The sequence below is a fragment of the Grammomys surdaster genome, unplaced genomic scaffold (genome assembly GCF_004785775.1).
Source record: "Grammomys surdaster isolate TR1022 unplaced genomic scaffold, NIH_TR_1.0 148, whole genome shotgun sequence".
Classification (NCBI taxonomy): Eukaryota; Metazoa; Chordata; class Mammalia; order Rodentia; family Muridae; genus Grammomys; species Grammomys surdaster.
In genome coordinates this window covers 3,214,699-3,240,840 of record NW_021604606.1, presented here as the reverse complement: position 1 = coordinate 3,240,840, position 26,142 = coordinate 3,214,699, and the positions used below count along the sequence as shown (strand labels likewise).

The window sequence follows — 26,142 nt, the reverse complement described above, 5'->3', positions numbered from 1 at the left end:
AGATGCTTGTTGGGCCTTTCAGAGGGCAGTCATGCTAGGCTCCTGTTTGTAAGCATACCATAGCTTCATACTCAAAGTTCTAGCTAGAGTAAAAAGACAACAAAAGGAGATCAAGCAGATTTAAATTGGCAAAGAAAAAGTAAAGGTATCACTATTTGCAGATGAAATGATAGTTTATATAAGCTAATCCAAAAGTTCTACCAAAGAACTTCTCTAGCTGATAAACAACATTAGCAAAGTGGCCAGTTATAAAATTAACTCAAAGAAATCAGTAGCCTTCTTTATACAAATGATAAACAGGCTGAGAAAGAAATTAGGGAAACAATAATATAAAATATATTTTTATGAATATAATATAAAAATGATAGCAAATAGTATAAAATATCTTGGGGTAACTCTAACCAAACAAGTGAAAGATCTGTATGGCAAGAACTTCAAGTCTCTCAACAAAGAAATCAAAGAAGATCTCAGAAAATGGTGAGATCACCATGCTGATGGATTGGCAGAATTAACATAGTAAAAATGACCACCCTACGAAAGTCAGTCTACAGATTCAATGCAATTTCCATTAAAATCCCAACACCATTCTTCAAAGATATAGAAAGAGCAGTTCTCAAATTCATCTGGAAAAGTGTAAAACCCAGAATAATAAAAACAATTCTTAACAATAAAAAATTTCTGGGGAAATTACCATCCCTGACCTCAATTTTCTTATTAGTTTAAATCTTACATAACATTTTTCATATTTGTCTAGATTAAAAATTTTTACTACATTTAAATTAACACTAAATTTTCAATCCCTGTTTGTAAACTTCATGAGAATCTTCTATAAATATTCTTCAAAGCACCTGAAATTCCAGAAAAATATGGAATGTTAAGAGAAACCACATGGGACAACATAAATTCTGAAAAGCTGCTGCTGACATGGAAAACATGGGACTAGTAAAACCAGAAGACTTATGTTCTGATCCTGACTTTTATTCTCAATGACTATTCTTGGATATTCTTGGAAAAGTTTCTTAGTATGTCCCTTCATTAGTAACATTGTTTTTTGATAAATGATTTTTAAAAAGTAGCTGTTTTAACTTCTTATGTCAAAGCAATTGCAGAAGCAGTGGCAGTGGTGTTAGCAATTAATGTAATTAAAGATGTTATACCAGCAATAATCAAGCCCACTACCACCTTGCTTCTGCTTAAAGCCTGACTCACTTCTTCCAGTACTTGCAAGCTTTTTTCAGAATACCAAGGTTCTATGATACTCAAGAATGGCATGTATAACTTTGTCCCCTTTGTCCTGGGAATACTTTTATTCCTGCCCATCTTGTTAAAGCTTGTCTTTAACGACATCAACATGCTGCCAGCCAAAATACATGGCTTGAAACTGAAAATGGACCCCAGAGAGAGTTATTAAATTAACAGCCGGGCAACCCAAGAACAGGTAAGATTCTGCACAGAGCCTTACCAACCTAAGACAGAAGTGCATTGCTTTTGATAATGCAGATTTCACTACAGGTATGGAAGGCATTCTTGGCAGAATGACATAAGACAGGTCCAGTCTTGTTTATAAAAAGGAGGGAGAGGCAGAGAGCTTTTGGGGCTCCTTGGGAAGCATCTGACATGGGCCAAGGAAAAGGAAGTGCACTTCAGACAGGAAGCTGACATTAGGCTAGAACAAAGAAGTAATTTCAGGCAGGAATCTAGATCTTAGGCTAGGAAAAGGACGTAGGCTTCAGACAGGAAAATGACCTTGGGGTGGGATAGAGAAGTAAGGTCAGATACTTCAGTCATACTGATAAGCTCTTAGAAATAGTGATCACGGGAGTGTTCAAGTAATTGAGTTTATTGCCTTGCTTTTTCTTTGACTATTTGTGTTTATTGTCTTGCTTGTTCCTTGACTATTTACATCTATTGTATTGCTAGTTCCTCAACTTAGAATTAACCTTAATTCTTGCATATAACTAAAATGGTACAAAATCAAAAAGGAGGAGAAAGTATGGGATAAGGAGTTTCTAGGGAGGGGAAATGGGGAAAGGGGATGACATCTGAAATGTAAATAAATAAAATATCCAATAATAAAGCATATCATTAAAAAAGTATGTCCCTTCATAGGAAACTGTTAGTCAAGTGAAATAAGGTAACACCATAAAACATGGTGTGTTATGTATATGTATGTGTGTATTTCCAATCTTACATTTACATTTTAATGTCTTATAAGGATTGAATTTATGCTGAGAGGTCCAGCCAACACAAGTTTACTTAATTTTTTGTCAATAAAATTAAGCAAAGTAGGCCATATCTGTATATAATCATACATTGAGGTGGCACATGTCCTAATTTGAGATAATCCCTAGCCACATCCATTGAATATATATTGTCAAACATTAATCCATTAATTTAAGTGAAATGTTTTTTTAAATAAGTTTGTTCTTTGCAAATAGCTTCTTTAGCTATTAAAGTATAATTTTAACAAGAATTTTCTCTTTAACATAATTTTATAGTATTTCAACAGTTAAAATGTTTATTATTATTATTATTATTATTATTACAGTAATTGGGAGGAAAGATTAAAGGAACCAGAGGAACAAGAAAAGCTACAGAGTCAATTAACCTGGTGCCACTAACCTAGGGGCTCACAGAGATTGAACTCCCAAACAGAGAGCAGTCAGGGGCTGTATTTAGACTCCCTATGTATTTGTAGCAGATTTACAGCTTTGTATTAATGTGGAAATCCTAACAGCAGGAGTAGGAGTCTGACTCTGACTCTGCTGCCTGCTTTTGGAACCCTTTCCCCTAACTGAGCTGCCTTGTCCAATCTCAATAGGGTAAATGACCTAGTGCCTTTCTAGGGAGAAAGTGAAGAACTGGGAGGAGAGGAGAGGGGAACACAGTAATTAGGATGTAAAGCAAATAAATCACTTAGTCAATAAAAGTAATTGTAATAGTTATTTCTAAAGTTTTGGAACACAGTATTACTCTGTGTTTGAAGGCTTATTTGCTAGCTTAAGTAGGAACTTCTGGATTTTAGTTTAGTTGGTGTGGGGAAGAGAGCTTTGCAGTGGTTACTGCTTTTATGGGACTTCAAGATAGGATAGTAGATTACTTGCTCTTTATTTGACTTATTAACTAATTCATCCTACTTTTGTTTTTCATGTATCTACTACATACTACCAATCTTTACCTTTCAGCATGCTGAGCCTATGAAAGGTTTCAGAGATGACTACTGACTGTTGCCTACTCTGATAGCCCAGGCTGAAGCTTCAGATGCCTTGTGTTGTCAATAGATTTCTGTCTACTAGATAATTGTAATCTTTCTATCATTTGGGCTTGAAATATAGGGAATAACACCACTTTTATTACATAGTTATCGAATTATTTACCTATTTATTTATTTATTTATTTATTTTTATTTATTTATAACTCTAGACTTTATCCCCTCCCTGTCCACTCTCTGTTCCACATCCCATACTTCCCCCACAATTTCCAATAGGAGGTCCCCACACCCAACCCCCAGCCACCAGTTCTCTAAACTCCCTGAGGCCTCCAGGCTCTTGAGGGTTAGGTGCATCTTCTCTGAGTGAACCCAGACCAAGCAGTCCTCTGCTGTATGTGTGTTGGTGCCTCATACCAGCTGGTGTATGCTGCTTGGTTGGTGGTCCAGTGTTTGAAAGATCTCATGGGTACAGGTGAACTGAGACTGCTGATCCTCCTACAGGGTCTCCTTCTTCCTCAGCTTCCTCCAGCTTTCCTCTAATTCAACCACAGAATTGAGCAGCTTCTGTTCATTGGTTGGGTGCAAATATCTGCATCTGATTCTTTCAGCTACTTGTTAGGTCTTTCAGAAGTCAGTCAATCAAGATATGTCTATTTTTGTGAGAGTTCCATAGCCTCAGTAATAGTGTCAGGCCTTGGGACTTCCCCTTGAGCTGGATCTGACTGTGGCCTGTTGCTGGACCTTCTTTTCCTCAGGCTCCTCTCCATTTCCATCCTGTTGCTCTTTCAGACAGAAACAATTATGGATCAGAGTTTTGACTGTGGGATGACAACCCCATCCCTCACTTGATGCCCTGTCTTCCTGCTGGATGTGGGCTGTAGAAGTTCCCTCTCCCTACTTTCAGGCATTTCATCTAAGGTCCCTCTCTTTGAGTCCTGGGAGTCTCTCCCCTACCAGGTCTCTGGTGCATTCTAGAGGGTCCCCTTCTGCTGGCCCAATGAGGGCCATACCACGATAGTTTTAATCTTAAAAGTATCAAACACTTGAAGGTATATATATATCACCTGGAGTTCTTTTCCTAGATATTCTAAGACATTTAGCAGCATTCTTTGTCAAAAACCACTTCCTACTACCCATGATAACCCTACTTGAAAACATAGGACCATGCAAGTTAGTACTAATACAGGACTTTATGTTATGAGTCCTGTATTAGTCAAGAAATATAGAATATATTTAAAATATAGAATATATATAAAAATCAAGAAATATAACAATCTTCTGCAGAAATACAGCTATAAATAAACCAACTTGGTATGATCTGGAATGACACTAAATTGTACTGTTATGCGATGGAACTACAATGTTTTATGACATTATCCCATGGAAAGCAAATAATTTTATGTGGATTGACTCTTATTGGTAACATGATGCCATTCATCTGATCTATAATTCACATTCATAACATTTCATAAAAACTTTAAGTTTATTAATTTTTCCATGAATGCCATTTATATGCTAATAGAAAAATAATATACTATAATAATTTTGCATACTTTCCCATTGCTACAGAAGGTGCTTTCCCTTGGAGGACATAAAATTTCTTGGAATTAATCATTGTGCCAGAAATCTAATTAGTAAACATCAGGATTTGCTTTTATTGTTTTTGTTTAAATTTTTTCCTGTCAACAGAAGTGAAAACAGTAATTGGCATGCTCACCTTCTTGATTATAGTTGTTATATCAATCAGCATCCTTTTCCTAAGGTTTATCATAATTTCACTAGATAACCATGCATTGTTTTCTTTTTCTCAACATTTTTAACTTTATCTTTGAGTACACACATCAATTTACTTTAAATGCTTAAAATCAGATATGCAATCAGTTAGAATTCATCCAAACTTCATTCAAGCAAAATCTCCACTGAGATTTTTAAGAGGTTTAAGAATGAAATTTAAAACATTGAAACAATTTATTCACTCCACATTTACCCATGATGAATGCTACTTAACCTCCATGTTCTCTCTCTCTCTCCCTCTCTCTCTCTCTCCCTCTCTCTCTCTCTCTCTCTCTCTCTCTCTCTCTCTCTCTCTCTCTCTCATTTTTTTGCTCATTAGCCAAAATTGGGATTTAGCAGGCATTTTAATGAACTCTGAGATTGGCCATGAATCTAGGAGAGTCTAGAAGAGACATACACAATAGAAGCTGGACTTGTGTTTGTGTGTGTGTCGTGTGTGTGTGTGTGTGTGTGTGTGTATAAAAGAGAGTAACAAATAAATGTGAAATTAGCCTGGAATAGAAAACTGAAAAGGATCAATTTCTCAGTTTTTAGGAACCTCAACAACTTACCCATATATAACTCATTTTTGAAATAGAAAATAGTGATAAATAAATACTGAAATTGGTTTGCATAGATAAGGTGACTGAACCCCTTGTTAACAATTTATTTCTTCAACACGGGAAACACATAGTCCAGTACTGTTCAAGAGTGAGGAATGGAGTTCAGATTCTAGCACCCACATAAAACCTGGGTGCAGTCCCACATGTACCATAATTCCAGCACTGAGAGGAATAGAGGAAGGAAGAATGCTGAGGTATGTTGGCTGCCAGGATCACAGAAAAATCTAAAACACTAGAGCTCCAGATTCATGAAGACACCCTGTTTCAAAGGGAACAAGAAGTGAGTGACATAAGAGAACACCCACACTTCTCTGGCCTCCATGAGCATAGGCAAGCTATAGACACAAGATGTATACATATACCCCTAGACACAAAAGTATTCTTTGATATCTATTCCTCATAAACATAACTTTAGTATATGTTTTTAACTTTAGTACATGTTTTATATCATTAGATGACACAGTAGCCACATATTTGCTCAGGCTCATGCATAACTGGAGAATCTTTGTTGATTCATGAACATCCAATTGCATTCCGTATTTTATCTATCTGAAAATTGTCTATTGAGATCTACCAAATAAGTACTTAAAGGGGAATAAACACCTTTCCATTTCTGCCACCACTGCCATGGCCCTTGTGGACTGCTTATGTATCCTGCTGTTTGCTTGACTGCCTGACTCTCCATTTGGTGCTCTGATTTTCATTGACCTAATCCTGTGTGATAAAACATCAAGATACCTGAGAGCTTTGGTACTTCAATGCTAACATAGTCACTCACCTTCATAAAACCCTCAAAACTATTCCTACAATGTTTAGAATAAAAACCAAATAGTTTCTTGTTTTATTTTTCAAAAATCCAGCCTTTATTTATTCATGACTATCTCTGATCATCTTTAAAATCTGAATATAATTATGATAACTTTCTTTAACATTCATCAAATATAACATGAAGGTACCTGTGTTGCTCTTCACGAAGTTCAGCCCTTCATTTCCCAAGACCTGTCTCAAATGATCTTCATTCAGAACACGTTTCTGACACTTGCCTAAAATAGCACCAGTATTACTTTCTTTTTACCTGAATCGTTTTTATGATAATTCTTATTATCTGCATTGCAATGGATATGCATTGGTGTTTATTTTATACCTTCTGTTTTACAACGATTTGCTCCCTGAAAGCAGAAAACTGCTTTCTGTCTGCGCTAGTAACTAGAACAGTTTTAAACAAAAGAATAGATGCTTAAGAAAGACTTACTGATCGAGTGAATGCATGGTGCTATATTTTCATTGTAAACAAACATATCAAACTCAGTATAATAATTAGATTCCAGTCTAGTCAGTTTGATTTCTTGGTTTTCTTTAGCACATATGTTTAGGGTAAATACATTATTAATGTCATTTATCATGTCTCTTAAAACAACATTATTATATATGTGTTCTTGTGTGTGTACTCTGCTCTCCCTGGACTTTTGTATTCAATAGTATTATTATTATTCTTTTATCCTTAAGGCTACTGTGAGTCACCACCATTATCAATTGTAACAAAAAGGGGAGATTTCACCAAATTCAGAATTTTAGAGGTAAATGACAAAACACTGTTTCTCTCCTACATGGATTCCCCATGTAATATGTTGATGTCCACTTCAGTCCATCAATTTCTTCTCCATTTGGCCATGACACTATATATCGCCCCTGCAATCTATGTTCCATCATTAGAAATGATCTTTTAACTAATCCAGGCTGAAGAAAACAGAGCTGAAATCCTACCTGAATTAAGACTTCAAACTCTATGGATGACACAAATTTCCTTATTTCTAGGAAAAGTAAAACAGCTATTTGTCAATTACATTAGGTTTAAAATAATTCATTCAAAAATGACCCACTGCAAAATGTGGTCAGTATAATTTTCTCAAGTGTACTTAACTGTCCATGAATAATTTTGTTACCAGATTTAGATGATGAACCAGACTTAACACACTGTATCAGAAATATATTCTCACTTATAAGTATCTTTGTGGGTAACTCTAAACCTAACTCTTTATTTCTTTGTGTGTGTGTGTGTGTGCGTGTGTGTGTGTGCATGTGCATGCACATATGCATGTGTGCACATGAATATGCCAGTAGGTGTGCATGTAGAGCCCAGAGGTGAAGACTGAATAACTTCCTTATTCACTTTATACCTTATTATTTTTAAGGCAGGTCTCTTATTGGAGCTCACTTCATCATTGTTTTGGTTGTAAAATAAGCACCAGGGATCTTCCTGTCCCTGCCTTCCCATCACTGGCTTGGCAAGCACATTCTTTTGCTCCCAGCTTTTTACATGGGTGCTGGTGATTCAAACTGAGGTGGTTATACTTGTGCAGCTAGCGCTTTACCAACTGAACCATCTCCCCTCATCTCTTTTGTTTCTAATTAAGTACTTATTATTTTAATCAATTAATAGAAACACTCATCAAATTGAATTATGGATATGAATACATGGATTGTAGGAACTTCAAATTTGAAGTTAATACTTAAAATTTCAGTCATTTTATAATCACATTACATTGTGAGACATATTTAATGCTATTCAGAATTTGTTTATATATTCAATTTTTAAAGATAAATAATTTACCCTGCCCTGCAAAGTACTGTATGAAGTATAGATAATTTTAAATTCTAAAATTTTAAATTTTAAAATTTTAAAGCACTTTGTATCCTTAGTTAGATATTAACTCATCATTTCACAAGAAATATAATTCTCAGGGCTATTACTCTAAATATTGATAAGTATCATTACAACATATTTATTTTGCATCTATTCTACATAGCTGCATAGTTATTTAATCTATTATCTTATTGTATTTTCATATGAACCAATATGGGAAGTTTATTCATGTCACATTTCACATATAAGATAACTGAGTACACAATATGTCAATTTATCCAACTTATCAAAGTAATAAACAGAACTAGGAATTATTAAGTATATGATTTTCCCTTCTCTACCAAAACACTTCTGTGTAACAAAGTGGAAAAGGAGCTAAGTAAAATACAAGTTATTTAGGATTATTTTCTGGTAGGATTAATGTAGGATACAAGAATCATTAAGTATGCTTGGTAATATCTTAGAGACTATAGAGGCAATTGTTACACACAGAAAAGGGTGTTTTTGGTAGATAATTTGCATTTCCATCTTCTGTAAGAACCTCAGAAAGAACCAAGAATCCTGGACATGTTACTCTGGTTTTTTGGCTTCTATATGTAAGGAGAAAGGATTCAAGTTTTCACTTCCGCATAACTCAAATGCAGAAGAAGTGAACAAAGCCAGGACTGTTACACAGATAAACCTTATCCTGAAAAAAAAAAGAAGAAAAAACTCTGAATAAAAGAATAGTAACACAGATAAGCAACTAATTCTGTATACATTTTTTAGTTACTGAATTCTAATGTTTCTCTAACTGATGTTCAGCAAGCAAATGGAATTACTTTGAATTCTATTTTTTTACAAAACCATTGTGTTAACTGAGATAGTACTGCAAGATGTCTATTATCATGTTAATGACTATATTGGCTTTTATGGACTTGATGCAATATTCTAAAGAATAAAATGAATGCCTGAAAATAATTTTGTTGGATGATACAAAGTTCTATATAATGCATATCGCATGAAAGAAACAGTTCCATTATAATTGTGCTGTGGGTAGAGAAAATATGATTATGATTTAAAATCACATTTTGTTTCATACCACTACCATTGGTTATGGTCTTGTTTTCCTGTGACTTCAGTTCCTGAGTGAGTTTTACATGTTTTTATATATGTACAGAAAAGAAAAGTGTCCCCCAGATATGTTATTTTCTTGAGAGTAAAATGTCCTGTCCAGCAGGACATTAAACAGGGGTCTGGGGAAGTTACCTGAAAGAGAGCAGGGGGGAAGCAGGCAAAGATGAAAGGAATGACGACCTGTCTATAATCTGATCAGATCATAATTTTTACTTTTGCACACACAGGTTATATACACAAAAAGGCAGGATGTGGGGAAAGGGATGGCATAGGAGCCTAGATGTTCAGGGGGAGTACAGTTATCTTCCAGAACAGAGTGTCATCTGGGTGAAGGTTCAGGGGACAGACCACTATGACTCCATCTATGATTCACGTGTCTTTATCTAAGTCGGTACTATCCACCAAGATTACCCATCTACAAGGCCTTATAACTAGGCTTGGCAGTCTTCCACCAAAGCTGTCTGTTTACAATAACTCCCAGCTATCTGTTTCAGTGTTTTTCCACAGAGACCCAAGACTTGGTGTTAGTATACATGTATGACAGGCCTATTGCTGATTTTAGACCTATGGCTGATTTTAGGCCTTTAGTGGATAAGCAGGGCTGCCCCGACAGTAAAATATTACTTCTGTTTTTCATTGTGAGTAATTGTTTTCAGAGCTAGATCAAATTCTACCTTTGCAAATACAGAGAATAAATGTTTGTCTAGGAGTTTATTTTTGCTGGTCATTAGAACTCCAGTCATCTCCCGACTTCTGTCATTTGCCAATTAAATTCAATTAAACTGATATGCATTAAGCATCATAATGTGGCAAAAACATTCAAATAATGTGCCATTTGGTGAATGTTCTTCATTTGTAAAAATGAATTTTGTAAGACTCAAAATACTGGGAAATTAAAGTGCATCCTAACCTTAGTGACCACCTCCTAGTCACAGTTATTTTACAATGGGGTCAGATCAGCTGCTGAACTGTTGTGCTATCTGGAAACTTTGATTCACGTTTACCAAAGAAAGGTAAATCAGAAGAGGAATGCTTGAAACTGGTATCCATCATAACACCAAATTTGTCAATTTTAGATTATAACAGATTGCACTGCAACAGTTCTCTGCTCTGTGTTGTGATGATTTAATTGAAAGTTTTCCCTGTTTAGCAGATTGTACATACCTTGAGGGGAGCCTGCCTGACAGACTTTTCAAAGGGCACATTAAAAAGTGTTGAGTGGAAAGGATCTGCTGAAATTCTAGTTTGAAATTGTTTTGTATTCATTGTCAAAGCATTGGGCCTCTCTGCACCTCAGATTCTTGGCCTTCAGTACACAAGAGTTGAATTAGTCCCAAGATGTTTTATTAGTAAAATACAGATCAATGTGACTTACAGTGAATTCTCCAAATTTCCAAAAAATCACTGTCTTTGGCAGGTTACTAATTATACACATGCGCGCGCGAACACACACACACACACACACACACACACACACACACACACACACACTTTCTAGGTCAAAATCTTAGAATGACAGAATGGCTATGAATAAAAAAGAAACATATTCTCACCAGACTATGGATAAGATAAACCTTTATACTCTATTGATAAGAGCATAAATTAGTATAGACACTATAAAATAACAATTTGGATGTTGTTTAAAGAACTGAATATACAGCTGTCATTTGGTCCAGCTACATCAGGTGTGCCATATACTTATCTTATTTTTATTATGGAATTATTATTTTCAATATCCACAATATAAAATAGGCCTTGGTGCTCATTAATAGAAAAATTTTTAAAGAAAATATTATAGAAGCACAATGGATAAAGACATAAAATAATGTCACTTTCAAGAAAATACATAGATCTGGAAAATATAATATTAGGTGAGATTATCCAGATACAGGGAGTATCACATGTATTCTATCAAACAAACAAAAAGAAACTAGACAACATTGCCAGAAAATAGAAGGCAACTATTTAGGGAATGGGAAGAAGATACAAGGGGTGAGGGCTGAAAGTATCACAGCCAGATATATTACTTTATAAAATTAATGTAACTAAAGCAGTATAGAAAAAAAACAAGAGTAAATTACTGATAAATAAAAGCTAATCTAGGAGTGATCATGACTGCATGAAATCACAATACAAAATGCCTGCTTTGTAAAAGATGAGCACTAGGCAAATCAATGGAGTTAGATTTGCTTTAACAGAACAAATACGTAATAAACAGAATTCTGATTCCTGTAACTTATGATTCTGAGTTAAGTTTGAAGAGTTTATGTCAAGTTGGACTTTTTCACACTCCAAAATATGAAAAGTCAATGTTGTAACATTATGCCCAAGAGGCAGGTAGGCTAAGTTAGAGAACCGAACCACCAAACAGTTTTCTGTTTCTGAGCACATGTGATACATATGGATTTTATTTTCTTTCTCTTCAGATCTCCCCATCTGATTGCAGACTAGTGTGGGATGTGTTTGTACAAGGAACATTTTTCTCCACTGCTTTTCAAGCAAAATGTCAAATTATCTACTGCTAACTACACAGTCATGAAACATATTAACGGAGTGAACTAACTGAACAAACCATTTTAATATTTATATGAATGTACTTATTTGGGTAAATCATCATATGGTGCTCAAGATCACTGAAAAGCTGTCTCTGACAGCAGGGTTGCTTTTCTCCCACATGGACCCCAGGCATGTTTGTCTCAAAGTGTCCTCTATGACCCCTTGTCAAGGTTTGTGCTGTCTCCTTGCCCCCAACCTAGCAACAGAGAGTGCAAAACAGCCCACAGAAGTAAAGTAAGTGTGTCCTTGAGAATACCTAGAAGTTAAACAAATTTCAACAGATGTTACTATGTTATTCCATCAAATAAAATTATCTCTAGTGGGAAAGAAAACCCAGAAGTTCAGCCATGGGTGTTCTGCTTTGGGAAACTCAGCCATGGAGAGAAAGTTCTATTGGGAACTTCATCTTGCCTCAGCTTCCCAGTTGCATTCAATTGGACTTTATGAACACCAAATAGATAATGTCATCTCTATCTGTCTTCTTTTACTCAGAAACCTCATATGAGGGAGCATTCTGCTCTGCCCCAGATTCTATTGGGAACTCCAGGTAGCTACCTTAAGAGGGACATCTTAAGTGGATTTTTGATAGATACTTGCATGACTCCTATTTGACAATATTATCTTTTTTTGTTACAGGAGGCCTCCAGCCTCCTTGGACACCTTGTACTCATGTGTAGAAACCCTTGAATAATTAAAGACAATAAAAATACATGTTAAATAGATAGTGAAACATCAACCTGGGTACTCAAAACATCCTACAAAACTAAGTGATGAAGCCCCATTAATATACTTAGCTGGATTTCCCAACATAGAGAGTCTTGTATAGAGCAGATTCCTCTCAGGTGAGATTTCAAGTAAAAAAACAAATAGCTCTATCTTTAACTACCTATCTCTTCTATTCTTCTTACTTTGGCCTATTGATACTTAATAAGTTCACTCATTCAAAACCAATAGAATAGCTACCATATTTTATTTTCTGGACGATATATATATTACACAGTTATTTTTTATTTTAAGTTCACTGTAATCATTTAATAGAAGAGTCTAAGAAATGTGATTAGTTCATTGACATATTTTTCTAACACTGAGTGAATAAACTGAGTATTTAGATGGTAAGAGAAATATGTTAAGATAATTTTAGGCATGTAATTAAAGTAAAGTTTACCACAGAAATATCATACCTTTGGGAATTTTAAAGTGATTTTACTTCATTCTATTTTTCAAGTTTTCTTTATTTACAGAACCTAAATACTGATAAGGATGAATAAATACTATGCTTAATTAGTTATGAATAAAAGGAATCAAAATCATGTATGAAGTTGTTTTCTCAAATAAAAACTCTTAAAACATCTCTGTTTTCTGAGTTGGTATGTATCATTCATTTCCAGTAACTGTTTTCTGTTAAAGAGACATGGAAGCAAGCTGCTGCAGCAGCCTGGATTCTTAAATCATCTGGTAATAAGTACACGTAGCCAAGTCCTAGCTGTTCTATCTAGATCAGCCTTACAGTTATCAACCAAGCTGGCATGTGTTCCTGGCTAAGAAGAAAAAAAAGTACTTGAAGCAAAAACATTTAGTTCAGCAACCCTTAACTGATCATTTCTGTACTAGCTACAGAGTAAAAGTGGCAGTGACAGGTTTCAAAGGACTTGGGCAATTCAATAAGAAGTTAGGGAGAAAGGCTTCATGAAGAACTGATTATGTGTTTATAGTCCAGAAAATCTGGTTTAGCTAGAAATGAAGTATAAAGTGGGAAACATCTCCCCATAGTACTTTAACAGCAAAGTCTTTGATTTATTGGCTAATAATTGAATTTGACAAGATCACAGAAATGAAATATGTAGAAACTTAAATTTAAAACAGTATAGCATGTAAATTAGCAACAAATGCCACAAAATGTAACAGCTAATAATAGTAAAGTGTTTAGTCTAAGGGGAAAACATGACTTAAAATTATTTGCTTTGAATGGAAGAGAACTTTTGTACTTAAATACATTTAATGCCACATTGCCTCTTCATGTAGAGGACATGCATATATAAAATCATTACTAAGTTATATATTTTGAAGCAAAGTAATTGACATATGAAAAATAAGAATGGCATTAACAAAAATTAGATCATTCAATCCCAAAAAGATAGTACATTTTACATATATTTCACTTATCTTTCACAAAGTATAAAGTATAAAGCACTCCTTCAAAACAAAAAGCAAAGTACAAATTTAGAAACACAGCTCATAAGTTCTACCAGACTGACTGATCCTGATTCTGTAACTCACAGTGTCATGTGAGTACCTACCTGGATGAAGTATGGTTTACTTTTGTAATATATATTTCAATTTGCTTGAAGTTACTACATAGAAAAAGAAACACATTACTTTGAAAAATGTTTTGGAAAGTTAACTGTGTTTTTTCTTTCATTCATGCATCTTAACTCTAGTCTTTTTATTATTATTTTTATTGTTTTTCAGCTCCTCTGACTGATAAGCCACCTAAACTTTTGTATCCCATGGAAAGTAAACTGACAATTCAAGAGACTCAACTAGGTGAGCAATTTTTCAATTCTACTTAATGCACCTTTCTCCATTATATTTCTATAGCTAAATAACCCTAAATGATAGGCACATTATACTGTAAACTGTAAGCATTGTTCCCTGCAATACATTCTTTGGAACCAAATGATGCATATAATATTTAACAATTGTTGGTAAAGAGATAAGCTTAAGATTTTAATATTATTATAGCATATTATAGCCTCAAACTGTAATGTTTGAATTGGTTTTAAAATAGCATGAAATTGTTTGATATAAAATACTCGCCAATACATTAAAATACAATTTTGGAAATTGAGAGAACAGTGCAAGTTCATCAAATATATGTCACTATTATTTAAAAATGTTAAAAATTTAATCTAAGTAAGATATTTACCTCTGTGGTACAGTATTTCTTAGCATTATAAGACCTGAGGTTTGAATCCTCGTACTGATTATTGATATTTTAGAAATATACTGCTGAATTCTTGTGAGTGGTCGTGTTTATATAAACCTTATGATAAGTTCTGCAAACATGTTTTTCTAAGGCATTGGGTAAACTTAAAGAACCTTGAATTAGAAAAGTAATTTTATAGTAGTTTGATGTAGTGAATATACCAAACTGAAAGTCATATTATGTTAATTATATTTTTCATAATGTATAACCAAAATGTGAGCAAGTCTCCTTTAATAAAGAAACTAGTAGATTTGGACATAAGATCATGAACACATTTGCTATAAATATTAATGAGTCTATATTCTATATTCATTTTAATTTTAATATGCTTATATTGGCAGAAGTATAAGATTTTGTCTAATTTGGGTAAATACAGTTATATCAAATCTCCTCTTAATCAAAATATATACAGTATATTTTCTTACATTTTAAATTTATTTCAAATGTTCTATGAAGATAGACAGGTAAGTAGATGACAGGCATAGAACAAAGTTCTTTAGAAATGTATTTGCTTTTAGTGATTAAGTGAAAAGATTTTCAAGCACATATTCAAAATACATTCATTCTGTTAAGGAACTCTTGGCATTAATCATTCAAAAATGAAAATGTACTTAATTTTACAACCAAAAAGATTCTGTTGTACATGTAGCTATTGATCCTTAAGTCCAAATTTAGACAAAAAAGTATGATTCAGTTTTCTAAACAAAGATTAAAAATGTGATGACCTTTACTAGTAACAACCACACTTTATGCTGCACAAAGATACAATGCTGGTTTGAGAACCACTGAATTTCTAATACTAGAAATGATTATACTTAGTAACTTAAAGAATAAACATATACAGGGTATATACCTGTATAATTAAGAATGTAAATATCCTCCTTTGTTAGCAAATCTGAGCCTTCTGGACTAGTGTTATGTACATACAAGTAATATGATTATTTTAAGATGGAAGACTTTATATAGTATTAACATAATGACATAAATAAAGCAAACAAACTAAATTTGTATCTAACAATTTGTTCAGGTTATTATATATTTAGTTTATTATAGTTTATTGCTATTTTAGAAATACATCTTAAAATATGAAATTCTCATGAGTGACCATGCTTAATGAATGTTAGAATCACATCTAGAAATGAGTGTTTCTCAGGAGTTATATAAAATTCTTGGAATAAAGAGAAAGAGGACTGATATTAGAAGTTAGTTGTAGTAAATATAGCAAAATGAAATCTTATGTCTCTAATTCTATGTATTTGCTAGACAGCATCATTAAAAAAAATTGATGGTTGGTACTTGTCTATTGGGTTTCTTCTTTTCATTATCCATAATTTGGAATGAGTCAAATTGGTCTTTACCTCTTACTTTTCACAAATAGAATAATTTAAAGCTGTTTTTAATATTGCTTTTTCTAAATGAACTCATAAAGACTAACCAACCACATCAAACAGAGATGAAAAGGTCTTATGCAATGTAGAATGGTTTTCTATGCATTCATTTGAAGAAACATGGAAATACCTTTTAACAAAGTACTAACTCCTTTATTGATACTAATCAAAGAAACGTGAGTTTTCTTTAACTACTAATTGAACTAAAGGCCTCAATCTAAAATTTTGATTATTTTATTCAATATTTTGTAATATTTTCTGATTTCCTGTTTACAGCACATAAATCATTCACTAAATGGAGAAACAAAGAGAATCCTTGGCTCTTTGAGTAACAGTTTATTTGAAAGAACTATCTTCCTGGTACTGTTAATCATTGAATAACTTATCCAAAAGGGATATGGGTGGCATTAAATGCCTCAAATCTTAGCACTCAGATGGTGGATGTAAAAAGAGTGTGGGTTCCAGATGTGCCTGGGTTACCTAGTACTGCCTATATCATCTTTGGCTACTTAGTAAACCTCTGTGTGGAAGGGAAAAAAAGAGAGAGAAATTGAAAATTATTAGTGAAGGATCCTAGACAGCTAAGGATATCAGCTTTTAAAATTTCTACTTTGATTTAATATTTGAGTAAAGATATTAATTTTGCCCATTCTTCATTAAGAAAAGTTATCAATCCCAACAGTGTGAATATACGGCATTCTGATCCTAAGAACAGGGTCTCAGCAAAGCATTATTGAGTGATATCAGGAGCTAAGTAACCTGTATAAGTGATGAGCTCTCTGTCTCTCTCTCTCCGTCTCTCTATCCCTTTTCCTCTCCTTCTCCCTCTCCCTCTCTCTCTCCCTCTCCCTCTCCCTCTCTGTCTCCCTCTACCTCTACCTCTCTTTCTCTCTTCTTTCTCCCTCCTTCTTCCTTCCTCCTTCCCTTCCTCCCTCTCTCTTTCTCTCTCTCTCACTATCTCTTGTGTTCTCTTCTCTTTCATTCATACATCTCCAAAGAGAATATAATTGGTCATGAGTTCAGGGTTCAGTCTCAAACTGTAAATTGAAATATGGCCTTTTCTCAGGCCAATGGATTAAAAGCTCATAACAAAACTGTTGGCTCTGCTATGAGAAAAATACTTCTGGAACTATACAAAGCAGTACAGCTATGTGTTTTATCATGTAATTTTAATGTTCTGGGTGAAGCCAATATATATCCAATCAGCTCTGGTAACTATAAATGTTGAGGTTTTCCTGACAAGAAATAGTAAGCTTGATAATAAAGATGGTCTAGGGAGGTAGCTCTGTATGGAACAGCACCTGTTGAGCAATCATAAGCATATGAGTTGAAATCCTCAGCACCCACAGAAGAAGCAGGTATGGTAACATCTGTGTAATGGGTAGGAGATAGAGACTTGTGGGGGGGGGTCACTAGGCCTTGCTGAAAGACAGCTCAGCTCAGGATCATTGAGAGCCCCTGTCTCAGTAGAACAGCTCAGCTCAGGATCATTGAGAGCCCCTGTCTCAGTAGAACAACTTGAAGAGTGATAAAGCAGGGCACTTGACATCCTTGACAAAGTCACATTTGCACTAGCAATTGCGCATATTTGTGTGTTTACACCACAAAGAAACTCCACAATCTAGTTCTTATCTTCGTCTTAGTTATGGCTTCTACTGCTGTGATAAGACACCATAACCTAAAGTATAATGGGAAGTAAAAGGTTAATTTATTCTCTTAAGTCTCATGTCACACTCCATCACTGAGAGAAATCACAATAGAAATTCAGTGTAGGAACCTGGAGGCAGAAACTGATAGAGAACTTATGAAGCAATAATGATGCATATCAGCTTGTTTCTCATAGCTTGCTACTCATGGCTTGCTCAACCTGCTTTGCTGATAGCCCTTAGAACTATCAGTCCACTGGTGTTACTGCCTACAGTGAACTGGGGAGGATCCTGGGAGGATTAATGGAGTGAGTGAGAGGGGGATATGACCAAGATAAATTGTATACATGTATGTTTTTCTTCAATAAATAAATAAAAATTTAAAATTAAATTAAAATTTTCATGCAATAAATAGAGTTTTGATGTATCCTTTGAATACTAGTGGTTGTTCATGCTTCTGCTTCCTATGGCATCACATATGAGCTACATTGTAGGATGGATAGTATTTTGGAAAATATTCCCCTTAACAAAACACATGGATATAAATCTTTATATTTATATATGCCTATAAATTTAACTTTGGTGTTATATTTCTTAATCATAATACCTGTCAAAATATATATTGCTATATAGTAGATGCATAGTTATAAAAGAATAACATGTTCCCTAGTCATACTTTAAAAAAGTTTATTAAACACTGTGCGACAAAATGTTTATATATGAGCAACAAAAAGAAAGTGAAGTATGTTTACAATTATGATTCTAAAAGAATGAAATTCAAGTGTATTTTGTAAGAAACACAAAGACTAATTTTACAAAACAAAGAATCAAATCATTCTTCTAGACAAGCTTCTCATGAACAGTTTTGTGCTAGTCGCATCCATTTGATTAAAAATAAAAGAAAAACCACTGTTTTCCTGTGAGAAGCATCACTATCAGGAAGCTTTCTAAATCACTCCTAGTTATTGAAGTTTGCTAGAAGAAAAAAAAATAGTGAGTATCTTATGTAAAGAAGAACTGCTCCTGAATTTGCAAAGTAAATGCCAGTTTATGAGAAATAAACCCATTAAAGGATATTATAGTGTAAAATATTGAAAGAGGTTTCAGAACAAGAGCATGCCCCATGTGTCTGATGTCCATTAAAAGGGAGACTATAAAAAGACTCCCATCATTTAGAGTTTGAATGGAGCGAAAGATGTTCATCCATAAATCTCCTCTTGAATTTTGGCTAAATAAATGAGAACTCCTAAATTATATGCAGACACTCCATGAAAAAAATAACTTGTGCATGAATGTGATTATGAAAAGAAGATACCAGTATTTTATGGCATAATGTTAAAACACTTAGCATTCCAGTCAAACTCATACTACCAACTAAGTATGCTCCTACTGATCTGTGGGTAAATTGAATCATCATCATTTCAAAGAAGTGCTCTGTTCATTTTTGATTGATTTCTAATTAGTAGTGGCTTAACATGTCAGTTTTAAAAGTCTCTGTCCCCCAGTCTCTTTTAAGCAGCTAATGATCACTGAAAGATTTATATTCACAAGGGAAATATGCTATTTAAAGTTACTCTATGGTGAATGATTTTATATGAGAACCCTTTTGTAAGTGAATAATCATGCTCATTACTTCTCTCTGTGGTAATGCAAATTTTACACTATCATAAGATGGGGTTCATCGATTTGAAACTATAAGTGCCATTGTCCTGGACAAAGGGCCATCCACCCATCATCACCAGTAATTCCCTTTAGTCTGTTAGTAGAAAAATATGAAAACTTTCTTCCTCCTAATAGAGAGTAGTAAATTTGATTCATTAGTTTCATAACCAATGGTATTTTCTTCTAATCTAAGTAATTGAAAATTAGCATTGTAGAGTATACTATAGAAATAATGACAACATCTTATGTTTAATCAGGTCAAAATGCAATGTTTTAATGGGTTATATGCTTTGAAGGCCATCCTGCTCAATTACTTGCTTCCATTTTTTTGAAATTCAAACCAACAGGAAGGCTGTCCATGATGCAGTTTATCATTTATAGTCTCATAGATGAAAGTTCTGATTACTTTTAATTAGCATATTATTGTTATTAGCTGTCCATAGTTAAGGATTTTATTGGGAGATTTCTATATATGCAGACAATAACTCATGCACATATTCAGCCAATGTATTACACTTTATTAAAAGGAAAATTTGTATTTTTACTTTTTACAAATTTATTTGTCTCTTTTCATTATATCATTGTGGTAATTACCTCATTTTCTTTGAAGACAAAATTTTAATGTATTGTGATTTAACTTATAGCTTCATGAACAAAACTATCACAAAATATTATAAAACATATGCTCCTAAATACATCACATATTTTTATATGTAGAGTAACCATGAGGTTTTAAAACCTAAACCCTACAGCAATTTATAATCTATAATAAGAAACTGAGGAGCTGACAGGATACTGAGAGTTAAAGAGCACCGGCTGCTCTCCCAGGGGATCATGTACAATTCCCAGCACCAAATGGCAGCTCACAACTGTTTGTAACTCCAGTTCCAGAGGATCTGACACTCTCACACAGACATACATGCAAGCAAAATATCATTATACATAAAAATAAAATAAATAAAAGTAAGAAGGTAAATAAAATCATAGTCTCAAAAAAGTTTTTTAAAAGAAGTTGAAGAACAAAAATATTTAAATGCCTAGTAGAGTTTTGTTTTTCAGAATTCACCTGTTTTGAGATAAAACAGAATGTAAGTCCACCTCCTGTTGGGAAGAAGAGAAAGCTGTGAAGTTGTTTATGCCTCTAAAGGAATAAGTTACCCACCCCCAACCCTCTTCTGACCAATTACCTTGTCAAACTCACAGACAAATGAGTTTCTAATTTAACAGAAGCAAAAGGCCTTCCTAGGATTTCCCTGCTAAAAGTTATATTTACAGAAACATGGCAGCTTTTTTAATAGGAAGATATTAAGGGGAAGTATGTGTGTGTGTGTGTGTGTGTGTGTATGTGTGTATGGTATGCATGTATATATACTATATATGTGTAATAAATAACATAAATATTATGTAAACATGTACATGTATGTATAATATACAGCATATATATTATATATGTATATATAAACAACGTGTGTGTGTGTATCTATGTGTGTGTGTATCTATGTGGGTGTGTGTGTATCTATGTGTGTGTGTGTCTATGTGTGTGTGTGTGTATTTGGCTTTTTGAGACAAGGTTTCTTTGTTTAGTCTTAGCTCTCCTGGAACTCACTCTGTAGACCAAGTTGAACTCAGAGATCTACATGCTTTTCCCTCCCAAGTTCTGGGATTAAAGGCATGTGCCACCACTGCCTAGCCAAGGAAATGATGCATATTGTTCTTCAGGAAAAGATGAAAAATTGGAATTGAGCGCATCAAGCCAACACCAAAAGTAGAGTACTTGCAGTCCTTGACAAAACTGTCATTATTGCTATAAATATTCAGTTAAGAATTGTCTTGCAAAATAGCTTAGGAGAAATTCAGAAAGTGTTTTCTTTTCTCTTCCTAAAAGAAAATAAAATGTCCTGATGAACATGCATTCTCAGATAAGAATGGCACTATCTTGGCAAATTTATGGCTTTTTAATTAGTTGATTTCCTGAAATGCTTCCTGGAAAATATATTATTTTGACCAAAGTTATTTGAGCTAAAATGTTTATTATTCCTAGGTACTCTAATTATTACTCACCACCTGTTTATAAGTAGTATTAATATTATCTTCAGAATTATCTGCAACAAATTATTAAAGATATATATATATATATATATATATGAAGATATTATTTTTATGCATGCCTATTTGTAATTACAAAGACTTTCTTTCCTAAGAATACTATTTTTCAATCCAAAGAGATTTTTTAAGACTTTTAGCTAGAGAGTGGAAAGAAAAGCCTTATATATTGAAAGACCAATCAAATGATAGTTTGATTAGAAGTATCAGTGACATTTCAGCCTGCAATGAAGTTGTGTCATAGATAAGAACATTGAATAAATATGAAAGACATGTTCAATCAAAAGTGATTCTTGCTGCTGTGGATTTTAGGGGAAATGGAGGAGAGTTTTCTTTCAGTTGCTCTTTAGTTTACAAAATGGAGTAAAGAAGTAAGTCAATTTATCAAAAACCTAGATAGAGGAGAAAAGAGTTTATTTATGCCTAAAAATAGCAATTTTAGGGAAAAAACTAATTTAGAAATTTCTTTATTGGCTGACTTTTGACAGTTAGCTATGACTTTGCCTTTTGTCTTCTCTTCTCAGTTCTCCTCTATCCCCAACCTTCCTACCTTCCCTTCCATTCTCTTCTACTGCCCTCCATTTTAATTCTTTCCTTTCCCTTCTCTTCCTTTTCCTTTCCTTTTGTCTAGTATTAGGGTTTCCTGAGATAGGCTTAGTATTAGATTTCAGATAAAAGGCTGGGAAGCTTAATTTCCTTCATTTTTTCCACACTGGAGTTCAAGGTTGGCTGCTTTGAGATGGACTAGATGTGATAGGAATAAGTCATTCCTTCCTACCTTCTTCAATGGATTATTTTTTACTTCATTATACTGAAAATAGACACTGTGATCTCTCATTGAATTTATTTAGATCTTCTAAAGGTAGTTGGGTGTGTAAACATTGACTTTGCAACTTGGTGTATCTCAGAGAACAGGCTACAGGAGGATTATTCTCAACTCCACCAGATAGTTTAAAGTGTGACAAGATTAGATACTTTATAGTCTGTGTCATGGTAGTAAGTGATAAATCGTTTAAAAAGCATGAGTGTTTCTGACCACAAGGAAAATGAAAATAAGGCTATCATATCCTTTCCTTTCTGCAGAATATTATTTTTATAAAGGTGGATTATTATTGTTCAGAGAGGTAAACCAATGTGAAGAGAGAATAGGTCAGCTAACTTCATAATAGGCAGAAACACAACTTTGGAAGTCTGACTCAAGATTGAAATCCCAGAGGAAAATCCTGATTGCCCTAGATTGAGTCATAGATAATTTTTTTGGCAAATTGCTATAGCATCTGAAGTAAGATCTAGATTCAGTAAATACTATATGCCTACATTTTTGTGCAAGCATATAGATATAGGAATATAGGGTTTATACCAGGAAAACTGTGAGGTAAGAAATGATAGGATCTCTTCATTTTATCACATTCAGTATCAATTAACTTAGATGTAATCTTTATTATGTATCTTCTGTAATTTGAGGAGTGCAGAACTTGGCATTTGATGCATTTTGAGTATGTTTTCTTTCTTAGACTACAAACCCTTTTTTTTCTCCCAGCAAAAAACTCTGACATTTCCTCCTTTTTTATGAGGATATGCATGCACATACACGTTTAAGGGTAGAAGCCAGAGCACAACTTTTGGTGTTATTGAAGTCCCAGCCACCATTTATCTGAGACATGATGTATCACTAGCTTGGATTTAACCAAGTAGGGTAGACTGGCTGAACTCTGAGCCCCAGATCTCTGCCATGCCTATGCCTACCAGAACTAAAATTACATGAAAACACTGACGTGCTCATTTTAAAGTGTATATTCTGGGAATTGAACTCAAGCTGCCAAAGCATGAAGTTTATTGACAGATATCTCCCAAACTGCTATACCCCATCCATTTTGGTACATGTGACACAGATCCAGACCTACACTCCTTGCATTTCTCTGTCCAATGTAGTATTCCATTTGTTAACCCTAAGCTTAATGTCAGTTGCAAATCAGACATATTCTCAGTTGCTAACTATAATTTTTGGGGGAAAGTACATTGTCTGTAATATGGGAGTGGCAGAGCATAAATCAGAGACAGTTTTATATAAGTGAATAAAATGAGGTCAGGTATAATACTGTGATGAAAGATGGGAATTTAGATGATTTAGGAAATATATATATATGTATATATATATGAATTTATAGTACAATAGACTTAAGTTCCTTATGTAGAATAGATGTGCATTATATATATATATAATTTTCCATATTATATATATTCATATATGCCATTTATATTATATAAATATAAATTTATTTTAATTTGATAAAATAATATATATGCATATGTGTTCTAAATAAGAGACTTAAAATTTACTTTAATAAGATATAAGCCAAATAATGCATACATATTTATAGTTTTAATCAAGTGGACTGTGTGCCTGATCCTGTGATTGGAAAATCCAGTATTTATATAAGAAAATACAGCTTCTTTGTGCATCTATCTTTGAAAGAATGTAAACCATTAATATTACTCATAAAGGCTATCAGAAAATATGAATCTACCACCCTGCCACAGATTGGAGCATGGTACAAATCTATTCACATTGTGCATGGACAAACTAGTGCAATAATATCTATCTTCTCAGAACCAAAGCTTGGGGAAGAAATGAAGATAATCATGAAGAGAAAAACCTCCCATCAGATGACATATGAACTATGGTGGTAAAATCTAGTGGTCAAAACTTACTCAGGAATCTGACAGCACTGAGATGGAGTTATGATTATGTTATTGTCACACACTTGTTAAAAAAAAAGTAGAAGCATCTGTTAATCATTCCAAAAGACAGTTTTACACTTAATTTTAAAAATGCATATCCAGAATTAAACCAATTGTCTGTGAGATACACAATCTCATTAATTTACTGAATGTATCTTTGACCTTTATAACCCAGGCAGGTGTTGAACTTGTAGTTTTCTTGCCTTAGCCTACCAACTAGTTAAGATTACAGGCTTGCACCATCAGACCTGCTTTTTAACTCACCTTTCCTCTACAAAATTTAACCCTAGATATATATTTGCTCCTGAATCGATTTACTTGAGAAATGGCATTACCTCATTTGCTTTTAATGGTGTACCAAGATAATAATCAATGATTAACTTTTCCTTAATAATTACAGCCTGCATGTAATGAATTTTATGAACTTAAGGTGATCATCATTATTATGGGAATCAGGATGAAGGGTTGAGTCAACAGAAATTAAAATCCTTTACAGTAATCTTTGAGGTTTTTAGCAAAAATGCAAGAGTTAATTTGTGAGATTTGAAGTTTGATTTAATAAGAAAGTTCCCTTTATAAATTGCAGTAATACCAAAATCTCTGCTATGAACAGTGAGTGCTTACATGCTGTCTAGAAGATAAAAGTAAGACCTTTCATAATAGTTTCATTCACAGTCCTGTCAAGCTCACGTTATTGATCGACAATTATTAGCCTTACCATGACCTTCACCAATCTATAAATTGGCATATACTGTCAGTAATCTACATCATATTTGTCTGCCTTCCCTATTCTTGTGTACACACATTTTAACTCACACCTCAATATCACCACCTCTGTGATACCTTTTCTCCTGGTTACATTCCCACTAGGCAGAATTAAACACCATCACCACACCACTAATCCCTAGTAGACACCACACACAACCCCCTCTCATTATTGTCCCTCTCCCCCTCCCCCTCCTCTCTCTGTAGCCCTGGCTGTTCTGTCGTGGCACCCAAGTCTCATTAAATTACTCAGGATAAATTGAAATTCATCTTGTAGCCTAGATTGCCCTTAACTCTCTGATTCTTCTGCCAGACTAGGTTAGCAGGGATTACAATACTGTGTCACTGGGTTTTGCTTATCTGTGTGTCTATCTGTCGGATGTCTCCTTATTTCTTTATCTATCCAGTTTTAACCAGTTCTTGCACAAGGTAGACACATAGTAACAAAGTATCAAATAGGACCAGCAAAACAATTTATCATTTAGGGCACTAAAACTGTAATGTCTACTAGGCTAAACTTTAGATCTCTGCCCCTAAACTCAAGGTGCCAGTTAACTTTCAACCCTTGACCAGTTTCCTAACTGAACTGTGAAATGTAACTGTTCTGTTAACCTCTATTTATATCTCTAAAGTCAACCTACTGCTCTATTGTGACCTTCAATATCCAGCTGATCTTTCCTCCTCTGTTCAATCTGAACTTGATTTATTGCAAGGCTTCTCTAGCTAGACTCCTGAGCTTTTCTCTATCCATCTCCCTCGTCCATGAAGGAGAATCTTCAATCATTCATGGCAATAAAAGAAATACTAGCAGTTTTATTGTGCTTTACTCCAATATTCTGTAGTGTTCAACTAGTGAAAAGAGTACATGGTAAGTGTGGGGTTTGTGTGTGTGTGTGTGTGTGTGTGTGTGTGTGTGTGTGTGTGTGT

The 26,142-nt window shown here is 34.1% G+C and overlaps 1 protein-coding gene across 1 annotated transcript in view; it reads left to right on the top strand.

Annotated features, from left to right (window-relative positions):
• Positions 1–26,142, top strand: part of Il1rapl1 (interleukin 1 receptor accessory protein like 1) — a 1,073,997-nt gene that overhangs the window by 779,273 nt on the left and 268,582 nt on the right. The window contains exon 5 of the mRNA XM_028765051.1: positions 14,393–14,467. Coding sequence (XP_028620884.1) covers positions 14,393–14,467 — 75 coding nt within the window. The remainder of the gene's footprint in view (positions 1–14,392; positions 14,468–26,142) is intronic.